This window comes from Dama dama, chromosome 14 (genome assembly GCF_033118175.1).
Source record: "Dama dama isolate Ldn47 chromosome 14, ASM3311817v1, whole genome shotgun sequence".
NCBI lineage: Eukaryota > Metazoa > Chordata > Mammalia > Artiodactyla > Cervidae > Dama > Dama dama.
In genome coordinates, this window is record NC_083694.1 from 24,424,336 (window position 1) to 24,447,871 (window position 23,536).

The 23,536-nt window shown below is 45.5% G+C and overlaps 1 protein-coding gene across 1 annotated transcript in view; it reads right to left on the bottom strand.

The window, feature by feature from the left end:
- Window positions 1-23,536, bottom strand: part of SUSD4 (sushi domain containing 4) — a 131,130-nt gene that overhangs the window by 42,297 nt on the left and 65,297 nt on the right. The window contains exon 3 of the mRNA XM_061160122.1: window positions 13,764-13,976. Within this exon, the coding sequence (XP_061016105.1) occupies window positions 13,764-13,976 (213 nt within the window). The remainder of the gene's footprint in view (window positions 1-13,763; window positions 13,977-23,536) is intronic.

Below are 23,536 nucleotides of genomic sequence, written 5' to 3' on the forward strand. Positions count from 1 at the left end.
TGACAAATTTCTGCATCAATATGCCTGCCAAAGTGTTCACAGAAGCATGAATACATAATATACACTGAGAGATTCACAATTCCTATTGGCATATTAAAGGCTCTGAAAGCCTTGCTGTAAAGAATTCTACTGAATATAGTTGAAACCAGCATCTGTAAAGCTTATTATTCATCCATCAGTTCATTCATTCATTGAGTTACTGAGCATTTACTCTGGTCCTGGTACATCTTAGGTGTTGAGGATAGAGAAAAAGTCAAGAATTTTACTCTATGGCATTTGTATGGCAGGAGACTGCTAACAGGCAAATTATCAATTAAGTCAGCTCGAAAATAACAGGCAATGATCACTGCTATGATGAACACATAACAAGGTATAGGATAGGGGCTGACTCAGGGGCTCCTTTAATTTGGGAAGACAGGAAAGGCGCCTCTGAGGAAATGACATTTATTAAGCTGAGATCTAATGACAAGTAGAATCCAATCATGTGTGGATTGGGGAGAGGAGTTTTTCAGGCAGAGGGAACTGCCACTACACAGGCCAGGAGAGAGTTCAGTGTCCTTAAAAACACAAAGGAAGATCAGAGTGCCTGGAATGTAGTAAGCGAGAGTAAGATGGAAAGGTCAGATCATGCAGGGCCTTGTAGATAAGGACAGGGCATTTGTTTTTACTTCAGTGTGGTGGGAACTCCTGGACTTCTAAAGCATGGGCCATGACAAGCTCTGTATCTTGTGGGTACGTGCAATAAGGGGCTGGCCTTGCCCAAAGGGGGTTCTGGCCTTTGCCCTCAGCTCCTAGGAAGTAACCACTAAGTCCTTGGAATGTGCAATCTGAGATGAGTATCTTTTTAAACTGGAGCTTAAAGATTGAGGGCAGGAGAAAAAGGGGATGACAGAGGATGAGATGGTTGGATGGCATCATCGACTCAATAGACATGAATTTGAGCAAACTCCAGGAGACAGTGGACAGAGGAGCCTGGTGCGCTGCAGTCCACGGGGTTGCAGAGTCGGATACCACTGAGCGACTGAACAACAATGTGATTTAGGCCAGGGAACACTGGCCCATGCAGTTACCAGCTTTACCTTTGAGAGAACTGGAGATGCACAAATGGCCAACCATGTCTACATGGCCAGGCTCCAATTAAGATGCTGGACACCAAGCCTCGGTGAGCTTCTCCGGGTGTCAATACTCAACGTGTACTGACACGCACTGGTGCTGGGGAACAGGCACTGCGTGTACAGTTCGCTGGGAGAACGACTGAAAGCTCATGGCTGGTGCCCCCTGGACCCTGTGTGCCTCTCTCCTTAGACAGTGTTAATCTGGGTCCTTTCACTGTCACACATCATAATCGTATCATCGGTCCTTCTGGTGAATTACTGAACCTGAAGATGGACTTGGGGACTTCTAAACTTGTGACTGGATTCAGAGTGATAGTCTTGGGGACCCTTGAACTTGCAGTTCGTTTCAGAGGCAATGGTGGTTTGGGGGGAGTCCCCAAACCTTGTACCGCAACACCCTTTTTACTTACTATCTACTAACACCCCTCAGAATCACAGCTGTGTGTCAGTGGTGTTCCACATCTCTACTATTCTACAGAACTCCTGTTCCATGCAACAGTGCTTAGAGAACACTGGTCTGACCACCATCATTTACTTGGAATAGAATCAACTGCAGCTAATGATGTCATCATAAACTAGCAACATGAGAAAAGTGAAGGCAAAAGTTGGTGTTATTCAGAAAGGAGAGGACTGGAAAACAGTGGTTCTTCATAGAAAAGGGGCATCACCATGGGGGTGGTTTTGCTTTGGGAGCAGGGCTAGCTCAGGCTGTTTCTTTCTTCTTCATAGGATACTGACTTACAAAAACAGAAGACACACTAGGACAGGGGACTCAAGGCCATGTGGCTCTCAGCTGAATGTTAAAGTGGAATTATCATGAGGCCATCCTTAGAACCACTGAGAAGCAGGCATACGGAAGAGAACTGCATGGAGCAATGCTTTCATAAATAAGCATGTTTCTTGTACTTAGTGTTTTCCTTTGACCTGTAGATTGGTATATTTTATTTATTTGTGGTGGAAAAAGGCAATTAGTATCTGTTATTTAAATTATTTATATTTAACACTTGGATAGCAATTCTTTCTACAGAAAGAATTCTTAGATGTCCACTCTGAAGGACTCAGACCATTATACATGTCTTTTAAGTATACATAGAAAATTTACAAACATTGACCATACTTGGGCCATAAAGAAAGGACACATTTCAAAAGACAGACTATAGAGTATGTTTTCTGGTCACAGTGAAATAGAATTGAATACAGCCATCCCTCAGTACCTATGGGGTACTGATTCCAAGTAAGACCTTCTCCCCCACCCGATGGACACCAAAATCCACAGATGCCCACGTCTCTTATACAATATGGTGAAGCATCTGTATACAACCTACACACATCCTCCTGTATACTTCAAATCATCCCTAGACTAATACAATGTAAATTACATGTAAATAGTTGCAAATAATAATATGATAATATAAAAAAGTAAGCCACATAATGCAAGAAGATATTTTTAGCACATACAACCAATGTAGGGCTTGTATTCAGTACATATAAAAAACTCAGTATATATAAAAGTCAATGAGAAAAAGACAACTCAGTAGATAAATGGGCAAGTGAATTGAATAGGCACTTCATAAGAGAGGATAACAAGGTGTTCAATAAATATACAAAAAGGTGTTTAACTTCCTACTCACCAGGGAAACCACAAGCTATCACTAAATACCCACCAGTGTCTAAAATACTGTTAATGCAAGTGTTGGCAAAGGAATAACTGGGACTCTCACACTCTGTCATGGGAGTGTAAACTGGCACAACCACTTTGGATAATGGCAGTACCTATTAACGTTAAAATACAGGTATATCCTATAATCCAGCATGTCCAATCTTAGGAGTATATCCAACAGAACATGGATATAAATATATTCACCAAGAGTTGTGTTCAAGAATGTTCACAGCAGCCCTATTTGTAACAGACCCAATTGAAAAAACATTACTTGTTCATTAACATCAGAGTGTTCAAATATTGCCTATTCATATAATAGAACATTATGTAGCAATGCCAATGAACAAACTATAGCCACATGCCATAATATGCATGGGGGCTTCCCAGCTGGTCCAGTGTCTAAACCTCCAAGCTGCTAAAGCAGGGGGCCCAGGATCGATCCCTAGTCAGGGGACTAAATTCCACAAGGTGCAACTAAGATTCTGCATGCTGCAGCAAAGGTCAAAGATCCCATGTGAGACAGCTAAGACCCGGCACAGCCAAATAAGTAAATAAATATTTTTTAAAAATAATACATGCATGACTTTTACAAACATAAAGTAGAAGTCCAACATAAAATTATTCTTACTTTATAATTCCACGTATATAAACTCAAAACTAAGACAAAAGTAAGTAAAGCTTAAAATAGTACCATGTTTAGGAATGCATCAGTTCAGTTCAGTCGCTCAGTCGTGTCTGACTCTTTGTGACCCCATGAACCACAGTACGCCAGGCCTCCCTTTCCATCACCAACTCCTGGAGTCCACCCAAACCCATGTCCATTGTGTCAGTGATGCAATCCAACCATCTCATCCTCTGTCATCCCCTTCTCCTCCTGCCCTTAATCTCTCCCAGCATCAGGGTCTTTTCCAATGAGTCAGCTCTCTGCATCAGGTGGCCAAAGTACTGGAATTTCACCTTCAATATCAGTCCCTCCAATGAACACCCAGGACTGATCTCCTTTAGGATGGACTGGTTGGGTCTCCTTGCAGTCCAAGGGACTCTCAAGAGTCTTCTCCAACACCACAGTTCAAAAGCACCAATTCTTCTGCGCTCAGCTTTCTTTATAGTCCAACTCTCACATTTATGACTACTGGAAAAACCATAGCCTTGATTAGACGGACCTTTGTTGGCAAAGTAATGTTTCTGCTTTTTAATATGCTGTCTAGCTTGGTCATAACTTTCCTTCCAAGGAGCAAGCATCTTTTAGTTTCATGGCTGCAGTCACCATCTGCAGTGATTTTGGAGCCCAGAAAAATAAAGTGAACCACTGTTTCCACTGTTTCCCCATCTGTTTGCCATGAAGTAATGGGACTGGATGCCATGATCTTAGTTTTCTGAATGTTGAGCTTTAAGCCAACTTTTCACTTTTCTTCTTTCACTTTCATCAAGAGGCTCTTTAGTTCTTCACTTTCTGCCATAAGGGTGGTGTCATCTGCATATCCGAGGTTATTGATATACTTCCAGATAAAGTGATAACCATGGGAAATGATCACCATGATTCAGGAAAGGGGTTATCTCAGAGAGGGAGAGGGAGGCAGGGACTGGAAGGGGGCTTCTTGGATACCAGTGATGCTCTATAACTTCACCTGGATAGTCATGACAAGAGTGTTTGATTTGTGCTAACTCACTGAACTGGTTTGGTTCTATATGAATCTCTCTATATATGTTGTATTTTATGCATTTTAAAAGGTTAAAGAAACATCAACAAAATTAATCCAGAAAGAGGAGTAAGGGAATTCACTGTAAAGGTACTGATCTTTCCCAGCTACACTAGCAGCTTCTGGGCCTGACAGATAATGCTTACCAGAATTTTGGGAAATGAATGACTAAACATCTTAGGGTGGCATTTAAATTTCCAAAAGCATAAAACTTTAATTATTTTCTAGAAACTATTTTCTTTTAAAAAAACCTTTGAGGTCTCTTTCCACCTTCCAGAGGTAGCCTTTATTTTCAACAATGAAATGATAGAAGCACTTGGTTGCCAGAGCTGAGCTCACAAGAAAAATAAAAGAATGTCATTCAAATACCAGTCTCATGGGCTGAGGACTTATGGAAATTCTAGCATACATCTTGATATTCTACTTGCGGAGTGCCTATGGCAAATATCTCAAGGTGTGCTCTGAGACCTGCCAGCATAAGGATCTCCTGGAGGTGCCTGCTAAATTCAGATTCCTAATGCATAAAAATCTCTAAGAGGAGGCCTGGTGATGTGCATTTCTAACACGCCCTTTGGGCAATTCCCATGAAGTCAAAGTTGAGAACCACTGCTTCATGGATACACAAGGTGATTGACTAGCAGAGGCTGGCTCCCATTTAACAAGTCCCCACCCATCCTTAGCAGCGATGTCAGACAAATGTAGTAAGGAACAGAATCCTATCTGAGCAGCTGGAAGACAGCTCTGCACCCAAGGCCTCTCCCTCTGCAGTCAGGTATGGGGTTCTGAAGAGATCTGCATCATAACAGGACTCTCAAGATGCAGACTGGGGAGCCATGGTCATTCCCAAACCACTCAAGAACCACATGAAGGGAAATAAACTTGGTCTGGGATGGGTTTGGAAGGACACCCGTGGGGGTTGCCCTGCATTTTTCACAGGCAGCCAGCCTAATTCTGGGTAGTGTCTGCTGCAGACTTGTGAAAAACTGGCTTTCTAGGGAATCTTGGTGATCGACTTGGCGTTTGAGGCTGTTAACAATCATTTTGTGACCTTTACACACGATCTGACAAGGCTGTGTACACATATGGATGTTCTGCATTTGCCAAGTAATTCTGTGGCTTAAAGCAAGTTCCTACTCCCACGGCCCCTGTAAGAGGGCAAACTGCAGCACTTGCACAACACGGGAGATGACGGCAGGCAGCTGGTGAAGTCTGCTAGGATTCGGGTTTTCCCTCTGCACTTCCAGGGGGCTCAGCCGTGCAGGCTTGTCTGTGGCGGTCCAGCCGTCATCTTGCAACAGTGATAACTGATCATTTCTGTCATTTGTCTTTGCTGCATGTGCCCCCATCTGACCTGACCTTACTTCCTCTGGATGTTTTTTTTCCTTTCAAGTCATGACCACATTTAAGTCAAAAAAAAAAAAATCTTTTAAAGAACAAAAACTGAAATTCACACTGAAGCCACAAAGGAGGGAGGATAGGGAAGCAGTGACTTCTTTTACCAGAAGCATAAATAAGAAATGACAGTGGTCCTGGAGACAGTGAGAGGTAGCCCTCTGCTCCTTCCCATCTTAGAAGATGGAAAATGAGAAGAGATTATCTTAGGGGAAGACATGCAAATACTTGCCCTTGTGGGCACTGCCTGCTGTTTCTGATAACCCATATCCAAGGCAGCAAAAAAGAAATTTTGGATGATAGAAAATGTATGTGAGAAGAAAAGGATCCTAAATAAAACATTTTGAAAGCATCCATCTGTTAGGGGGAAGTTTCTGGAGCTGGGAGACAACTTACCTTAATATAGGAGTAACTGTAAAAAAAAGAAGTATGACTATCTTGCTTTTGAAAAACGCCTGCACCCTACAGTTTCACTGAATAAAGGAGTTATCTGCCATCTTTACTGCCAGCTTTAGCTCATGAGTCAAGTTGAATTTTTTAATCAAAAATTTATAACGTAATAATACTACTTAAACTCACATTGCACCTTTTACCCAGAAACTCAAAGAACCTTCTTAACATCAAATTATTAATCTCATAGCAATCCTGGTCAGATCTATGGGAGTCAAATACTTTAGCAAGTACTTAAAAATAATGTTTGCTTAGTGAATTCATCTATTCCCCCCTCCCCCATTGCACTCTGCAAGGAGCTGGGGCAGAGAAAGGTTCAGCAGGGGGACACAGCAGGTGGGGGCGGGGACAGCACCCTTGTGCCCTCTGTGACCTTCAGCCACAAGCAGACAATGAAGGTGATTGAGACAAAGAAGGGGCAGGTGGCAGTGGTAACTGAAATCACCCTGGGAGCTTTTAACCATGTTTGAGTTCCCATTGCCCAGAACCACCAAAATAGAATCTCTTGGAGAAAGTTCCAGACACTGTTATTTCTAAAAGTTCCCCAGGTGATGCTGACATGCAGCCTGGGTTGCACACCTCCGGGATGGTGGAAAGAGCACTGAACTGGGAGTCAGGATGCAGGTTCTAGTCCTGGTTTATTTGCCATGTGACTTGTGTAAGTCACTCAAACTCTATGGGCTTTAGTTTCTTTTCTTTTTTAATAACTTTTTTTTGGGGGGGTGGGGGGTGGGGAGCTACACAACTTGAGGGATCTTAGTTCCCTAACTAGGAATTGAACCTGGGCCCGCAGCAGTGAAAGCACCAAGTCCTAACCACTGGACTGCCAGGGGATTCTCAGTTTTAGTCTCCTTGTTTATAAAAGCACAGCCCCATGACCAAGGGATGAGGGAAGATAGGCACGAAGCAGCCACAGGAAAGCCAGCGCACTGGGGCCTGCTTTGCCCACCTCATGCAGGAGAACCTCCTGCTTGGACTGGCCGGTAATACATGGTACAATCTGCGGTGCAAGCTGGTCATCACATGCCCATGTGTCATCTGTACCCTCATCTCCCTCTAGATGGAGGGACCTTGCCCTCCAGAAGCACTGAGAGGCCGGATGAGGTTGCTCTAAGGGTTGTCGGCTAAAGCTCTCAGGTACTACCAGGGCCCCAGGGCTGCAGGTCCAACCAGACCATCCTGCCAGGGGCTTCGCTGGTCCTTCTCAGAGTGAGGAAAGCCATCCCAAGGGGGACTCTCCTTACAGGGGGAGCGGTTCATGGGCTACATTAACATGTGCTTTAAGTGGTGCTTTTGTCTCCTGTTTTGCTCCAGCCAATCACAGAGCGGGGATGTCCTGAGAAAGCTACCCGCTCAGCGAGCTGGTTCTCAAACAAGTGGCAGTTGATGGACCTCAGCTCTCAGTATCACGGTCCCAGGGTCGTTCAGAAGAGCCACGGTGGCTTCAGGCTGATCTGGAATGTGCTCTGGAAGACTCTCACTTGAACAGGCCATCTGCCTGCGAGAACCCAAATCCTTTTTATTCGCTTCGTACAGGTATATCTGAAATTTACCAATGTGACCATTAACTATTCACAGAGCTGCTCAAGGGAGAAGGTGAGGAGAAAAGAGAAAGGTCTTTTCTACCTCGAAGAGGAGAGGTCTGAGAAGAAGTCCTCAATTATGAAGACCCCCTGCAAAGAAATGTTTGTCTGCTGGTATAGCTGCTACCTCCCCAGGCACATGCTCGGGAGGAGAAAACTCAAAGGAGACAAGAAAAAGGTGTGTTTCTGCACAAGGAGTATGCAATCTACCTCCAAGGATGCTCCACGGACACCCTGAATCCACTCAGAAGCTCAACTTCTGGGTCTGGCTTTAAACAATGTCCCAGACACTCTCCCAGGAAAGAGAATCAGAGGGAGGAGGGATTTGGGTGCCATGGGACATCTAGGTAATGGTCTTTCACCCTACCCAGGAACTGTACACAATTATTTAGTTAGCTCTCTTGGGAAGTTAGTTCAGTTCAGTTCAGTTCAGTCGCTTAGTCATGTCCAACTCTCTGAGACCCCGTGGACTTTGGTCATAGCTTTTCTTCCAAGGAGCAAGCGTCTTTTAATTTCATGGATGCAATCACCATCTGCAGTGATTTTAGAGCCCAAGATAATAAAGTCTGTCATTGTTTCCCCATCTATTTGTCATGGAGTGTGGGACCAGATGCCATGATCTTAGTTTCTTGAATGTTGAGTTTTAAGCCAGCTTTTTCACTCTCCTCTTTTACTTCCATCAAGAGGCCCTTTAGTTCCTCTTCACTTTCTGCCATAAGCGTGGTGTCATCTGCATATCTGAGATTATTGATATTTCTCCCAGCAATCTTGATTCCAGCTTGTGCTGCATCCAGCTCAGCATTTCTCATGATGTATTCTGCATATAAGTTAAATAAGCAGGATGACAACATACAGCCTTGATGTACTTCTTTCCCTATTTGAAATCAGTCTGTTGTTCCATGTCCAGTTCTAACTGTTGCTTCCTGACCTGCATACAGATTTCTCAAGAGGCAGGTCAGGTGGTCTGGTATTCCCATCTCTTTCAGAATTTTCCACAGTTTGTTGTGATCCATACAGTCAAAGGATTTAGCATAGTCAATGAAACAGAAGTAGATGTTCTTCTGGAACTCTCTTGCTTTTTCTATGATCCAACAGATGTTGGCAATTTGACCTCTGGTTCCTCTGCCTTTTCTAAAGCCAGCTTGAACATCTGGAAGTTCTCAGTTCATGTACTGTCAAAGCCTCACTTGGAGAAATTTGAGCATTACTTTGCCAGCATGTGAGATGAGTGCAATTGTGTGGTAGTTTGAAAATTCTTTGGCATTACCTTTCTCTGGGATTGGAATGAAAACTGACTTTTCCCAGTCCTGTGGCCACTGCTGAGTTTTCCAAATTTGCTGGCATACTGAGTGCAGCACTTTCACAGCATCATCTTTTAGGATTTGAAATAGCTCAGCTGGAATTCCATCCTCCACTAGCTTTGTTTGTGGTGATGCTTCCTAAGGCCCATTTGACTTTGCACTCCAGGATGTCTGGCTCTAGGTGAGCGATCACACTATCATGGTTAAGTTAGTTAGTTAGTTCTTTAGTTAGTTCTCCAGGAATGAGATGCCACATGCTGCAACGAAGGATTCCACATGCCACAACAAAGACTGAAGATTCTGCATGCTGGAACTAAGACCCAGCACAGCTGAAAACAAAACAAAAAAACTTCTGTCCAGCTAGCATAACCGGTGCCACAAGAATTGAGATGTATCGTGTATTCCAGCTGGGCCAAGGGGTAGTCAAGTAATGATACATTTCCATTAATACTGATAATAAATAGGTTTGGGCAACACATAGACTGATTCTCCTCTGCTCCTCCCATGTGATATTTATACATAATACAAATGGATCTGAACTCATTTTATTTTGGTTTCTTTAGGATGTTTATTTTTATTTATTTTTTAAAAAATATATATTTATTTGGTGGTGCTGGGTCTTCATTGTAGCATGCATGATCTTTAGTTGCAACATGTGAGATACAGTTCTCTGACCAGGGATCAAACCTGGACCCCCCTGTGTTGGGAGTGCTGAGTCTTAGCCACTGGACCGCCAGGAAGGTCCCAGGATATTTATTTTTTAATAAACTACTTCTTCACAATGTGCAAAAAACCACAGTCTGAATTGCCACAATAAGAGGTGACCCCACCTCTTTTAAAGCTTTCAGGACAGGACAGCATGTTTCTATATCCTGATTTGACGCATTTTTGTATAAGTGTCAAGTGAATTTGCGAAAAGTCAATCTGATTTTACCTACACTTTTTCTTCTGAAATGTGGGAAAGAGATGTATTAGCAGGGAAAGTGTCCCATAGTAGATGAGCTAAGTGATTTTGGAAAGGAAGAGGCCCAGATGATGGCTGTCCTCCTGGCCTTTAGTACCTGTACTTCCTACGTCAGCAGCCCTGTGCCTACAGCGAGTATTTTCAGTGCTTTCCCAACCCCACTGTCCCCTCTCCACCATATTGGTCACCTCCCCTGATCCCTGGACCACAAGCATCTTCACCCCTACTCAGGGATATGAAGGCTCTGGTCTTACAGAAGCAGCTTGGACAAGCAGAAATATCTCTTAGGCTGGAGGCTTTGGATTCCAGGAAATTAATTCATTGCCTACATTATCAGTTCTGTGAGTCCAAATGTCTACAAGTGAGTTTGCTTGGAATAAACCACTTAGACTGGAGTAAAGCGAGAGAAGGGAGACGACTAGTACATGTGGCTGGGGGAAGTGGAGCATAAAAGAGGGAATCTGAGTGAATGCACAAGAAAATATTTGCCTTATTACCACCTTGCTTCTGTAGAGCACTTTACTGCTATAAAGCATTTCAATGCATTTGAACTTATTTTTCAAAATCTGTGTCTCAGGCAGAACTGGCCGACAGCTGAGAAGATTGGAAGGAGTCCAGGTAACAGTGATAAGACCTGGGATAGAACAGATGTGTCCCTAAATGGCCATTTAAGTCTGGGAAGACTCTTGGCTTCTCTGAGACTCAGTTTCCCTACTGATTGAACACAAACTAAATTAGAATGAGGGCTTGAATTATCTGATTTTTATGAGTCCCTTCAACTCTGAATGTTGATGATGCCATTTAGTGTAACAATGTGTTTTTGCATAGCTGATTACAATAGGAATTTTGTGATGACAAGAAGTTAGACATAACCTTGTAGAAGAAAAAGTGCTGGCTTAGAACTAATTACAAATCTGCAGCTTACTCACCAGCTATGTGACTTTGACAAAGTGAGTAAACTTCTCTGAGCCTCAGTTTCCTAAACAGAAAATAAGGACACTGAGACTTGCCTTGTATGGTGACTGCACATGTTAAATGAGATAGTGAATCTGAACGTACTTCCAAACTCTAATGACCTGTAAAAATGTGATAATGTATTACTGTTATCACTATTACCAGCACACACACAAAAATCCATTAGCTCTCTAAGAATTACCTGACAAGGGAAAACAAATGAATTAAGCAGCCGTTACTATTCACCCAGCATAAATCCTAATCAGAGAGGAAAGGCCATTTACACACCAGGGGGGAAAAAGTTTGGCTCCTTCCCTCCTCTCTGACATCCATGGAACAGACTTCTATTCACCCCTCGCCCCTCTGCAAGCCTCATACAGAAGGCTTAGGACATTAACAATGAGGATTCTCTCCATGGCAAGGGCAAAGAAAGCAATCTCCTTATACAGATCTTTCAAAGACCAACAAAAATCAACATTTATATTAAAAATAATTATACCATCATACTTAAAAAGGAAACACCCATTCTTCCAAACTTTGTAATATGTTGATTATAGCGCAACATCAGCTAGCAATGAGGAGTCCTGGACTGTACTTTGAAAACATCTGATCATATTCTGAGATGCTGAAGATCCAATCCTTTGGCCACCTGATGTGAAGAACTGATTTCTTAGAAAAGACTCTGATGGTGGGAAAGATTGAAGGCAGGAGAAAGGGATGACAGAGGATGAGATGGTTGGATAGCATCACCGACTCGATGGACATGAGTTTGAGCAAGCTACGGGAGTTGGGATAGACAGGGAAGCCTGGTGTGCTGCAGTCCATGTGGTCATAAAGAGTCGAACATGCCTGAGCAACTGAACTGAACAGAACTGAATAAAAGAGCTGACTCTTCTCTGCCATCCCCATGTACACAGCCCCTCTCCTATGTTTGGGGCTAAGTGTTCAGGGTTATGCATGCTGACCTATATGATAGAAGTCTCTACTCCAAGGTGATTTTTCACTCCCTCTCTTGGAATTACTATGTATTATATTGCTATGTACAAGGTTGGAAAGAAGCTCATCTAAAAAGGGATACAAATTTTTTTTCCAGGATGACCAAGTAACAGAGGGTCTTCAACTTTGGGCAATATTCAGAAAGTCTATTGGTTTTCTTTGTTCTCTGATGTTTTTGAGTCTTTCTGGATTTTAAGTACTGGGTATCTTAGGCCATAGGTTTTAGCAGGAAAGTTTTTACATATAAACTAAATAATTTTTTTAAATTGAAGTATAGTTGATTTATAAGGTAGTGTTAATTTCAGGTATACAGCAAAGGGATTGCTACACATGTACATTCTTTTTCAGATTCTTTTCCATGATAGGCTATTATCAGATACTGACTATAACTTCCCATGCTATATGGTAGATCTTTATTGTTTATTTTATATATTAAATCAACTTTTAAAAATAAGCTTTTAATTAATACAACTTGCCTGGACTGTATTTAAGGGGAAAAATAAATTTACTTTTAACATTTTTAACTCTTCATAGTAATTTTGGTTTTTAAAAAAATATCTTGAAAATAAAAGCAAAGATAGCAAGTAAACACTTTAAGACTAAGACACTACCATACCCATCCTTCATAATTTCCATAAGGAGGAGCATAATAGATGTTTGATCAGTGTTTGTCAAATTAAATTATTTTAAAAGTTTCATAAAGAAGATATACACTAAATCAGAATAAGAGTTTACAAAGCATTATTATAAAAGCTCCATTTGAAAATAAAATCAATAATCGTGTTAAGAGAAAGTGAAACCCACTTCTAATGAACTTGATGAAATACAAGTTCTATGCCTCATGGAAATGTGGAGCTAGAATTAACTCTTGATTCATGCCTATTCCTACTTCAACCTTGCTGATCATCAGAGATATATAAGCCACAGTTTGGCATTTCAATTAGTTAAACTCAATGCATTCTTTTAAATTCTAAAAGTATCTTCACAGAGTAAAAACAAACAAGCAAAAATACACATTCACACACACACACATATATATATATATGAAATTGTTTCAACCAAAAGACTTGGGGATAACTGCTAGAAGTAAATGAATATCTTGTCATGATCAATAAATTTAGGGATAACTACTGGAGATAAATATCTACCTTATCAATTTATCATTGCTTGCCACAGTCCTTTCTTTCCTTAAATGAATCATGTCTAACGCAGGACTGATAAGGAGTAATTGATTTAATCCTCTGAGTAACATGTATCTTCTGTATCATTATATACAGTTTGGGCTCAATATATTTACTGCATCTTTTATTGAGTAACATGGAAATGGGTGCTGAGTTGGCAGTTCGATAATAAATGGCCCTCATGTTATCTGAGTTGCTCTTCTGCATTGACAAAAATGGCGATAAATTGGCTTGTAATTGAGACATAGAAGAAGACGATTACTCCTGATGCTGAGATGCATTTATCCCCTGACCCAGCCCTTGCTGAGCACGCATGCTCCTCCGTCAGCCTGCTGGACCAGCCCTGAAACAGAGAGCAGCCCAGGGAACTGGTCCCTCCGGCACAGCCTCAGTACCCCCGCGGCCAGGAGCTGACCACGGGAGCAGCTTCCATGAGGTAGGGGTGGGGGTGGAAGGAACCACTTTACCTTCCTGCACACAGACGGGTTTGTCACTTGGGATCCAGCCTAGGGTTCCGTTTACATGCTTCATACACAGTCTCTTTGTAGAGCCCTTCAGTTTGAATCCGTCTTGGCAGTGAAAACGGGTGACAGAGCTTTCAAAGAAGACCCCTCCGCTGGGCGTCCTGAAGCCATTCTCGGGGACGCCGGGGTCCGCGCACACCTGAAGGTCATCGAACCCTACATGCACAGAGAGAAGAAAAGATTCCTCTGAATACACTCTCTGGATTCCGAGGGTCTTCTAGGATAAAGAGCAGATACTGTCGTCTTTCCGATGCTGTGAGTCACCAAACTCCACCAACAGAAAAGCCAAGAACATAAACATTCTAGCGCACATTACAGGCTGCTTTTTGCTCTTTGCTTAGAAAAGCGCTCATCAGTGATTCCAGTTCCACCTTCAAGTTAGCCCTTCAAGAAAATTCTAGAAGTAGGGAGATGAGGAAAAGTAAATCACAAAAAGCACTCAAAGTGGCAAAAGTCACAACCGAAGTATAAAATGCAGAAAGGAGCTGAGGAGGTAGAGGTGGTCAGGGAAGGGGGAGATGGAATCTGAGCCCAGCATTGAAGGACTGGTGAGACTTCAAGGATGGAACCACCTTCGTGGAGGGAGGCACAGGGGGACGGCACGTGTGATGGCCCAACTGGGAGACCTCTGCAGGTGAAACCCGCAGGGCAGCAGGTGGCCGACCACGACACCGGGCGTGCAGAAGAGGCAGGCTGGGGATGCCCACCCTCCCTTGCCTGCTGCCCTCACCCCCATCCGCCAGTCCTGGACCACATTCCCCATCCTCTGGGAGGCCTTCCTTATCCCCACTGCCCCCCTACCTACTCCCTCTTTGTTCCACTCCTGTAACATGAACACAGCCTTGTGCTGAATTATTTGGAGAACAATCACCTCTCACTCTGGGTTATGAGCCCCCAAGGACAAGTTCCAAGATTTTTCACTGTTGTATCCCATGGGATCTATCACAGTCCCGTGTAGAACCTGCTCCATAAATGTTGGATGAGTGAGTAAACAGAGTTGGGAAAGAAAGTGGGAGACACACTGGGGTGACCCTAGAAAGCCAGGCTGAGAGAGCAGGCCAGTGCGGAGCCATGGAGGTGGGCAGCGGGTACCAGGAGGCCCAAAGGATGGATGCTGGAGGGAGTAAGTGGAGGAGAGAGCTCAGAGCACGGCTGGGAGGCCCAGACGCGATGGGCCTGAGTGCATAGGAGAGTGCTAGAGGCAGCAAGGGGGGCACCAGAGTTCAAGACATCCCGGTTCAGGGGCCCGATGTGGGGTGAGGGAGACAGCCTGACAGCTGGGACCAAGGCCGATCCTTGAAACAAACATGGATGACATGAGCTCGCTGGCAGAGACCACGGATAAGGAAGGGGCGCTCTGCGTGCCCACCACTCAAAGGGAAGGAATGAAGGAGACACAGAGAACCCTAAAACTCCTGTGTACCACGAAGGCCTTCTACTTCACTCTCTTACAAAATCCTTACTGCATAAGTTCCCAGAACAAATACGCGTAACTCCATTGGGACCAGGGTTGGTGTGCCCATCCATCCCCGCCCCAGGGCAGCTGATGGTCCCCCAGGTGGGAGAGGGTCAGCAACAGCCTGGGCCACCTTAGAAAACCCAGCCCAGACCCACAGGCAGCATCACTGGAGCCCTTGGAGCTCCTGTTTTCCAGGTGATGCCCAGATGCCAACCTCAGGAGACATCTGATCCTCTGCGACAGCTGGACTTGCAAAATGCCCTCAGCTGGTCGGTGATTTCCCCCATCTCAACTTTCACGGGCTCATGAAGGACTCACCTGCGGTCCTCCCCAGCCGACCTTGTGACCGCGGACACACTGCCAGCGCCGCTGGGTTGAAAGCCACACGGTACAGAGGGGGCCACGGTGATAGGGTGTCCAGAAGTCATGACATGCTCCCTCTGCAGTCAGCACAAGGCTGTGGGCCAAGTGGGAAGCCAAGCAGGAAGGCAGGGAAGCGGCAGCAGCCACATCTGACTCTACTACATCTTTTCAGTGGGAGCGGGTCTGGTATTTAATTGAACAGAAGGTGCTTTGACAGAGGAGACTCCACCCAGCCTCAGCGCCGCTCACACGCAGCCGCAGCTCTGCCCCGCTGTGAGCACTCTGACAGCACACGCGTGGTGTGCTCCAGGCCTGCGGAGGGTGACGATTAATACCCATCTGGGGGAGGGCAATAAAGTACCAGCAGGTTGCTAAGGGGTGGCTTCATGTTTTTATTTCAAAGGTAAAGTAGATTGTCAAGTGTTTCCTAAGTGACGAAGGCTTCCTTCCAAGTCTGGCCATCACAGGGTGGGTTCTTTAAATGTACGTCCATCACAGTATTGAGGTGGCAACTAGCAGCACTGGAATTCCACCCCAGCCTAGAAAGCCCAGAAGCAGGAACATTCAGGAACCTGAGTGGTCTGGACACTTTCTGGCAGGCTGTGGGTGGAAGTCATTCTGACTCACATGCTGTAAGTCAAAGAGAAGCTGCATCAGACGGTGGGCGGCCACGGACGGGTAAGCTGAGGGTAAGAGGGGGGGACAGGCCTCCAGAAGACCTGGAGCTGAAATCTCACAGCTGAGCAGACACCAGCCAGCCAGAGGGAGGAAGGGCGCTCATGGGGAGGTCAGTAGCCACTGAGCGCATTTCAGGGAAGAGGCGGTTCTGTCGGGCTGGGGGCAGGGTGACCGACTGCAGAGGTGGAGCCCTGTGCGGGGTGGAGGGAGGGCAAGAGACGTTGGCTGCAGATCATGAAGGGCCGTGTGTCTCAGCTAAGGGTTTGGACTTGATGAAGGGGTGAGGGATGGGGTTGTGGCTAATACTGAGAGCTTTGAACAGTGACATTATCGGAATCAGATCTGCAGTTTTGAATGATCCTTCTTGTACCCACATGGAGGACTGCCTGATACAGACCAAGCTGGAGGCAGGAAGCTCATCAGAAGCGCCTCCCAGGCCTCCAGCTGCACCTCAGGAGCAAGAAGACAGCTTTGTAAAAGGACATCCACTGACCCAGGCTGTCTGGCTGGGGTGGGCCAGGAAGTCTTGAGTTTTAGAAAGCTGTCCCAGCGATTGTGAGACAGCCAGCCCCACACCTGCCTGAGGACCAGCAACTAAGAACTCTGGGATTTCAGGGCTTGAGCTGTAACCAGGTGGGAAACCAGGAGTTGGAACCAAGGTGGAAGCGATGGAAGAGCAAGGCCAATGGGTGACAATAAGGACACAGAATCACAGAACCTGTGACCACCGGATGGAGGACGGGGTCAGGGGAATGAAGTAAAAGAGAGGCATCTAGGAAAACTCCCAGTTCTGATGTTGATGATGGAGTAGATGGTGGGGCCCTGCATGAAGACTGGGGGGCGGGGAGTTTGAGCTCTCAAGGATAGTGGGGGGGGGGGGGGGCGGGGGGCACCCAGGCAGACATGTCTGGTGATGAGCTGGAGGCTGAGTCTGAAGCTCCATGGTGCCCTGGGTTGGACATCTGGGCATGGGCAGGCACGCTGTTCTGGGAACAAACACAGTGTGAAAGGAGGCGCAGCCCAGGTACCCACAGAGGACCCTGGGAATCCAGCGCCATGGAGAAGGAAGACCTGACTGTGTTATGGAAGCTGGGGAAGGGAAGGAAGGAATGGGCAGCAGCGTCAACCACCACCCACAGACCCGCTTCCTGAGTCTGAGAAGCATCCACTGGCTGGAGACCGGGACACTGGGACCACAGCCCAGGCGGCTTCAAGGACAGGGAGAACTGTCCTGGGGGAGGGTGCCTGCCTGCTGATGTTTGAACGGGGTGGGGTGGGTGAGTGTGCATGGACTTCTCTTTCCAGATGCTTAGTGTGAACCAAAGAGCATAGGGTGGGAGTTATTCCTGGATTAGGGCCAAGGGAGGAGTTTTATTGTTTTATTGTAATAAAATTTAAAGATGGAAGAGATTCCAATATGTCTCTACATAGCAGGGGGAAAGAATAAAAGGCTGTGGGTTGGGGAGGGGAGTAAAGGGGAGGCAGGTGGGGTAAGTTCTCCCCACCTGAATGTGGGCGGGGAGGGAACCTGAACCGCTGAGGCGGGAAGGAGAGTTTTACCAGAACCTCCAATGAGGGAGGCACGTACCCCATAATGTGTTCATCCTCCAGGACTTAATAGCATCTCCCCCTGGGAGCCTTCCTTCTTCCTTCAGAGTTTGAATAGGAGGCCTCTGTTCCCATCTAGGCACCCAGGCTGTCCTCGCTTGGAGTACTGAGCTGTCTCTCCCACTGGGCTGTGAACTCCTAGAAGGGGTAGATGGGATCTTAATCTTCACCTCCTCCTATAGTGAGCGTAGGCATTTCACAAGTGCTGCTAGTGAAAGATGGGTGGTTGGACGGATGGATAGACAAATAGATGGAGAGGATAGGTGGGTGGGTGGAGAGGGGGATAGGTGGGTGGATGAAGAGAAGACAGGTGGGTGGTGGGACCTCCCTGGCAGTCCAGCGGTTAGGACTCCATGCTTCCACTGCACAGGGGATGGGTTTGACCCCTGGTTGAGGAATTAGCAGGGCCAAAGAAAAAACACAGGTGAGTAGATGGATAGAAGATAGGTGAGTGGGTGTATGGATACACGGACAGAAGGTGAATGGATGGGAGGTGGGTGGGTAGGTGGGCGGAGGGAGTCACACGCTCTGCTGGACTCAGGCAAAGGTCCCTACTCCATCCCACCAAAGTCACACCAATCGCTCTGATAGTCCCAGAGGTTTTTGTATTCAACAGACAAGGCAGGTGTGAAAGTTGTCCCCCAGCACAGACACATTCCCAAACCCTCACCTTCCTCTCTCCTCCCAGCCTGAGAAGGCTGCATTCCTTATATTTTCATAACCTTCTTCCAGTCCACATCCTCGAACACCTCAGCCCTCCTCCTCCATCTCCACTGTAAAGTCTAAGGTAGGTGTACACTAAGGATTTGATGGAGACATCTGTGCCTCCCCCACCCAGCACACACACACTTCTTGGCCAATCACCCCTCGCTCATAAATGAGCCATGCCGCCTGCTGAGTCCTGGGCACAGACGCCTAAGCTTCTCACACCGCCCTGCCCCAGGCCACAAAGCTATTCTCTCTCAAAGAAGGACAGATCATTCAAGAGAGAGCTGAAGATGCAGTCCTGACCCACTGCAAAAATGACCCCTGCTCTAATAAGAAAGTGATGAGAGGGTCACGGAAATGACAGTGAAGAATGGCAGAATTTCCCAATGACTCCAACTCTGTACTCTCTCTGCACTTGTTTTTTGCTTTTAAAAAGGACATTCCCACCTGCTTTCTCTGCTTTCACATCACCACAGTGAGCCTCGGGCTGTGTTCTGTGCCTGGGACAGTGCTGATGACCAGGGGGCTGCTGGCCCTGGGATCCAGCCCTTGGCACAGAAGAGGAAAATAAGTACAAGTGGTAAAAAAGAGAGGGATCAGAAAATGAGATGGTATAAGAAGAAAATATTCTTCATTTTGGACAACTAATCCCATTGAGCAAGATAGTAATTTTCTACGGCTTGCCACAGCTTCAGATATCACTTTTCAAATTACCCCCTAGCGGATCAGTTCTCAGCCTGGGTCATTTTTCTGTAGTGCTGTTCTCTTAATGTCTTTCTGCAGTGTTGATGATCAGCCCCATCAGCTAACACATCCATTAAGGGGGGTGGGCTGCTTTAGGTATTAGAGAAGATGAGTGGAAAATAACTTTAGTGTGAGCCTGCTCAAATAATCTTATCCTAGGAACCATACTCCTAAGGTCCCAATTGCTTTGTCTCCTATTCTTCAAGTTCTATGTATGCTTTGGAGCTAAGTAGCCATAATGTGGAGAAAAGAGTTCACAGAATAATTTCCAATATGTTTCTTTATGGGGGAAGTGAGAGGAAAAGGGAATATTCAATTTTAATAAATCCCCAGAAGCTGCATTCCCTAGCAGTTCCTTCTAAATTTTATTCAGAGTGCAACACCTATCTACAAGAGACAGTCTTTGTGATGGTTAGTTTTATGTGTCCACTAGACTAGGCCATGGGATCCCCAGACAGTGGGTCAAACACTTATTCTGGCTGTTTCTGTGAGGGTGTTTCTGGATGAAATTAACTTTGGCTGGGTAGACTGAGTGAAGCAGATTGCCCTCCTTAACGTGGGTGGGCCTCACCCAATTGGTTGATGGCTTGACTATAAAAGGGAGAGGAGAAAGAATTCTTGCTCTCTCCTAACTGTTCCAGCTGGCACATCCATCTTCTCCAGCCTTCAGACTCAGACTGAGACTGGAGCTTACACCATGGGCCCTCCTGGTTCTCAGGTCTTCAGACTCAGACTGGAACTGAACACCCTCAGCTCTCCTGCGTCTCCAGGTGACCAACTGCAGATCTTGGACTTCCCAGCCTCCATATTTACGTGAGCCAATTCCTTAAAGGGCATGCATGTGGTCTACCTCCTATGGGTTCTGTTTTCTCTGGCGAGCCCAGAATAATGCAGTCTTTCTAAAGGTACTCACGCACTTTGCAGATGTGAGTGACGTGAACGCTGACTGTCCCCACACTTCAGGAGAAGCTATTTCTCTCAGGACGCCTGAGTTCAGGGTATAGTGGCCCATCGAGGTGGTGGGGGTATAGTGAGGGGAGGCAGCCCCTGGGGCCTGGCCTGGGGGTCTGAACAGCCTGGTGGAGCATCTTGGCCTGCGGTCCCCTCTGGTGCTCTCTCAGCCTGTGTCACACGCTTCAGCCCTGGCTTCTCCATCACTGGCACTGACTTTCCTGCTCTGTTTGGGAGCCCAGGAACAAGTCAAGGGTAGGATTGTAATTTGGACTCATTCTCAGTGGCATGGAGAGAATCGCCGTCTTCACACACAAAGAAATGCATCCAGCCTCAGTCTCATTACAAGGTCTTGACACTTCTGGTTTGGTTACTTTTGAGTCTGTTGAAACCTAGCACACAGTTTTCCTGCGAGCAACAGAAGAGTCTTTGAAAAGAATCATAAAAATGAGAGAGGTGTGAAAAGCAATCTTTTGGCTTATTATAACTGAGAAGTCATATCCTAGAAAGGAAGAGTGTATCAAATGTAGTCAAATCAATTTTGAACTGGGGCTGGGTTTCCATTTCTCTGTAAACTGCTCTATGAGTCTTTGTGGGGAAAGAAACTGGATATAGATGCAAAATTTGATTTTTTTATGCATTTATTTAGTGAGAGGGTCCTGGGGCTAGGGAGAAATGGGCATCCCTGCTAAAGTTTAAACCAGCATGTTTGCAAATTTTAATTAGAATCGAGAGCAACTCCCAAGCCTCTCCCCGTCGCCGCCACCACCACTCCTTAAAGCACCCGCTATCAGTCTCACACCGTGGACGTGAAAATCACCCTAGAGGCCTCTGGTCTGACCCCTTTGTCTCCCAGAGGAGGACACCAAGGCCTCAAGTGTGAGTCTGGTCACTCCGATGGCTAATCACAGAGCCGGAACTAAAACCTGGGTCTCTGACTCACAATCCAGGGCTTCTGCCACTGATGATGCTGTCCCCACTTAGCCTTTTCTTGTCATATTTCATATCTGTGAATAATTCAAGCCTTCATGACATTATGAACTCTTTGACAGAAAGCATATGCATAAGTGTTTCCGAGTCCCCCACATCTATTAAAACAGGACTGAGCCAATAGCAATGGTGAAATGTTCGTTGATTCAGTAAGACACACTCCTCATGGTTCCCCCAAAGCTGACACCTCCCAGTGCACAGTCTTAGCATCAACGGGCTGCAAAGCCATTCTTGTTCCTCCAAACATTCACAAATCCAGACAGTCAGCCACCAGACATCCACTGACCATGACAGGGATCTGTGAACATTTCTGGTGATGAAAGATGCCCTTGAGGAGATCACAGCCTAAGTCCAGAGAGCAGTTTCATAAAATAGAATTGGTCCTGGAGAGTGGAGTGTATATTGCCCTCAACAGTAAAAGAATAAAGGAAGAAGGATGTGGGTAAGCTTGAGGAAGTCCCTCTTGACCACGTAAGGGCTTTTCCCCCATTAGATGTGAACATTCCAATTCCAGTTGCCTTGGGCTGAAATCTGTCTTTTTCTCATCATCAACAATGTGACAAAGTTTTTTTTAAACCACCTAACTAGTAAAATATCACTGTGCTTCAAAACGCATATTTATACCAAGAAGGAAACCTTTCCGCCCCTTAGAGAAAAATCTTCAAAAAATACCTTTCCTATTTTTAAAGATTCTGAGTTTTATTACCTGGGATTGTTCAATTATAAGCACAAGCTAAAAGGCGAAGGGAAGGTCCTGAGGCTATGCTGATGAGGGGCCCCTTTGACTATCTCCTTACTGCCAACACACACCTCACCTTGACCTTCCTCACTGTCTCAAAAATTCCTTGCTCTTAGAACTATCTTCGGCTTCCCAGGTGGCGCTAATGGTAAAGAACCTGCCTGCCAATGCAGGAGACATAAGAGATGTGGGTTCCATCTCTGTGTTGGGAAGATCCCCTGGAGGAGGGCACTGCAACCCACTCCAGGACTCTTGCCTGGAGAACCCCAGGGATAGAGGAGTCTGGTGGGCTACAGTCCATAGGGTCGCAAAGAGTTGGACACGACTGAAGTGACTTAGCACTTAGAACGATCTTATTTTTAAAATGAACACATGTATTAATAGCCAGTCTTATTCCTGAAACTGTGTGAGCTGGTGGTGTATCTGTAACAAGGTATCAGTCACGAAAAGAAGAGGAAGAGAGAGGCAGTATTAAGCAAAACAAAGACCCTGATGCTGGGAGGGATTGGGGGCAGGAGGAGAAGGGGACGACAGAGGATGAGATGGTTGGATGGCATCACTGACTCGACGGACATGAGTCCGAGTAAACTCTGGGAGTTGGTGATGGACAGGGAGGCCTGGCATGCTGCGATTCATGGGGTCGCAAAGAGTCGGACATGACTGAGTGACTGAACTGAACTGAACTGAACTGAACTAGCAAATAAATCAATTCTCTAACATCAATATTTTAAAACACAATGCTTCTGCCTATAGGTGACCTGATAACATAAAACTACCTAATGTGCCAGAAGTTTCCAGGCACTGGCAGCCAACTGCACATTTGGACTGGTCCATTCTCTGCCCATCAGCCCATCAGAGGCTCCTGACATCCCTTCAAGGTGATGCTGCCCTGGAGATGAACATCAATGGATATTCTTTCTGACCTGAAACTCTAGAGAGTTTCTATGTATTCTGGAGGTCTGTCCGGTGCCAAGGTCCAGCTCAACCATTCAGAGGATCCTCCCCAGTGACAGTTTAGGGATTGCCAAACATGCTCCAGGAAATGCTAGGGGGACTGAGTAACCCAGTCCCCAAGGCTGCCAGAACGCCTCAACTCTCATGGAGGTGGAGGAAAAGGTAAGCTTATCTCAAGTGAACCCACCTTGAGAAGAGAAACTAGTGTGGGTCACAGAAGAACAAGAGGAACTCCCAGAGTCAGAAAGTAGTAGAAACAGCAATTTAACAATTTCACATTGTTAGAATTATAATTAAAATCAATGGGAAAATGTAATTTGCTTTCTAAAGATTCACTTATAACCCATATCTCCATAATAAGATTACTAGTGTTTCTTTACCTTCTCTGTTCCAGTCTAAACAATCTCCATGTTTGGCAAATTTTCAGCTTTTTGCTTTTAAAAAAGAAGAAGGGAGAGGGTACTTAAAAAAATAGAGATGGGGAAGAGAAAATTATAATCTGTGTTTACATTCATTTAGTCA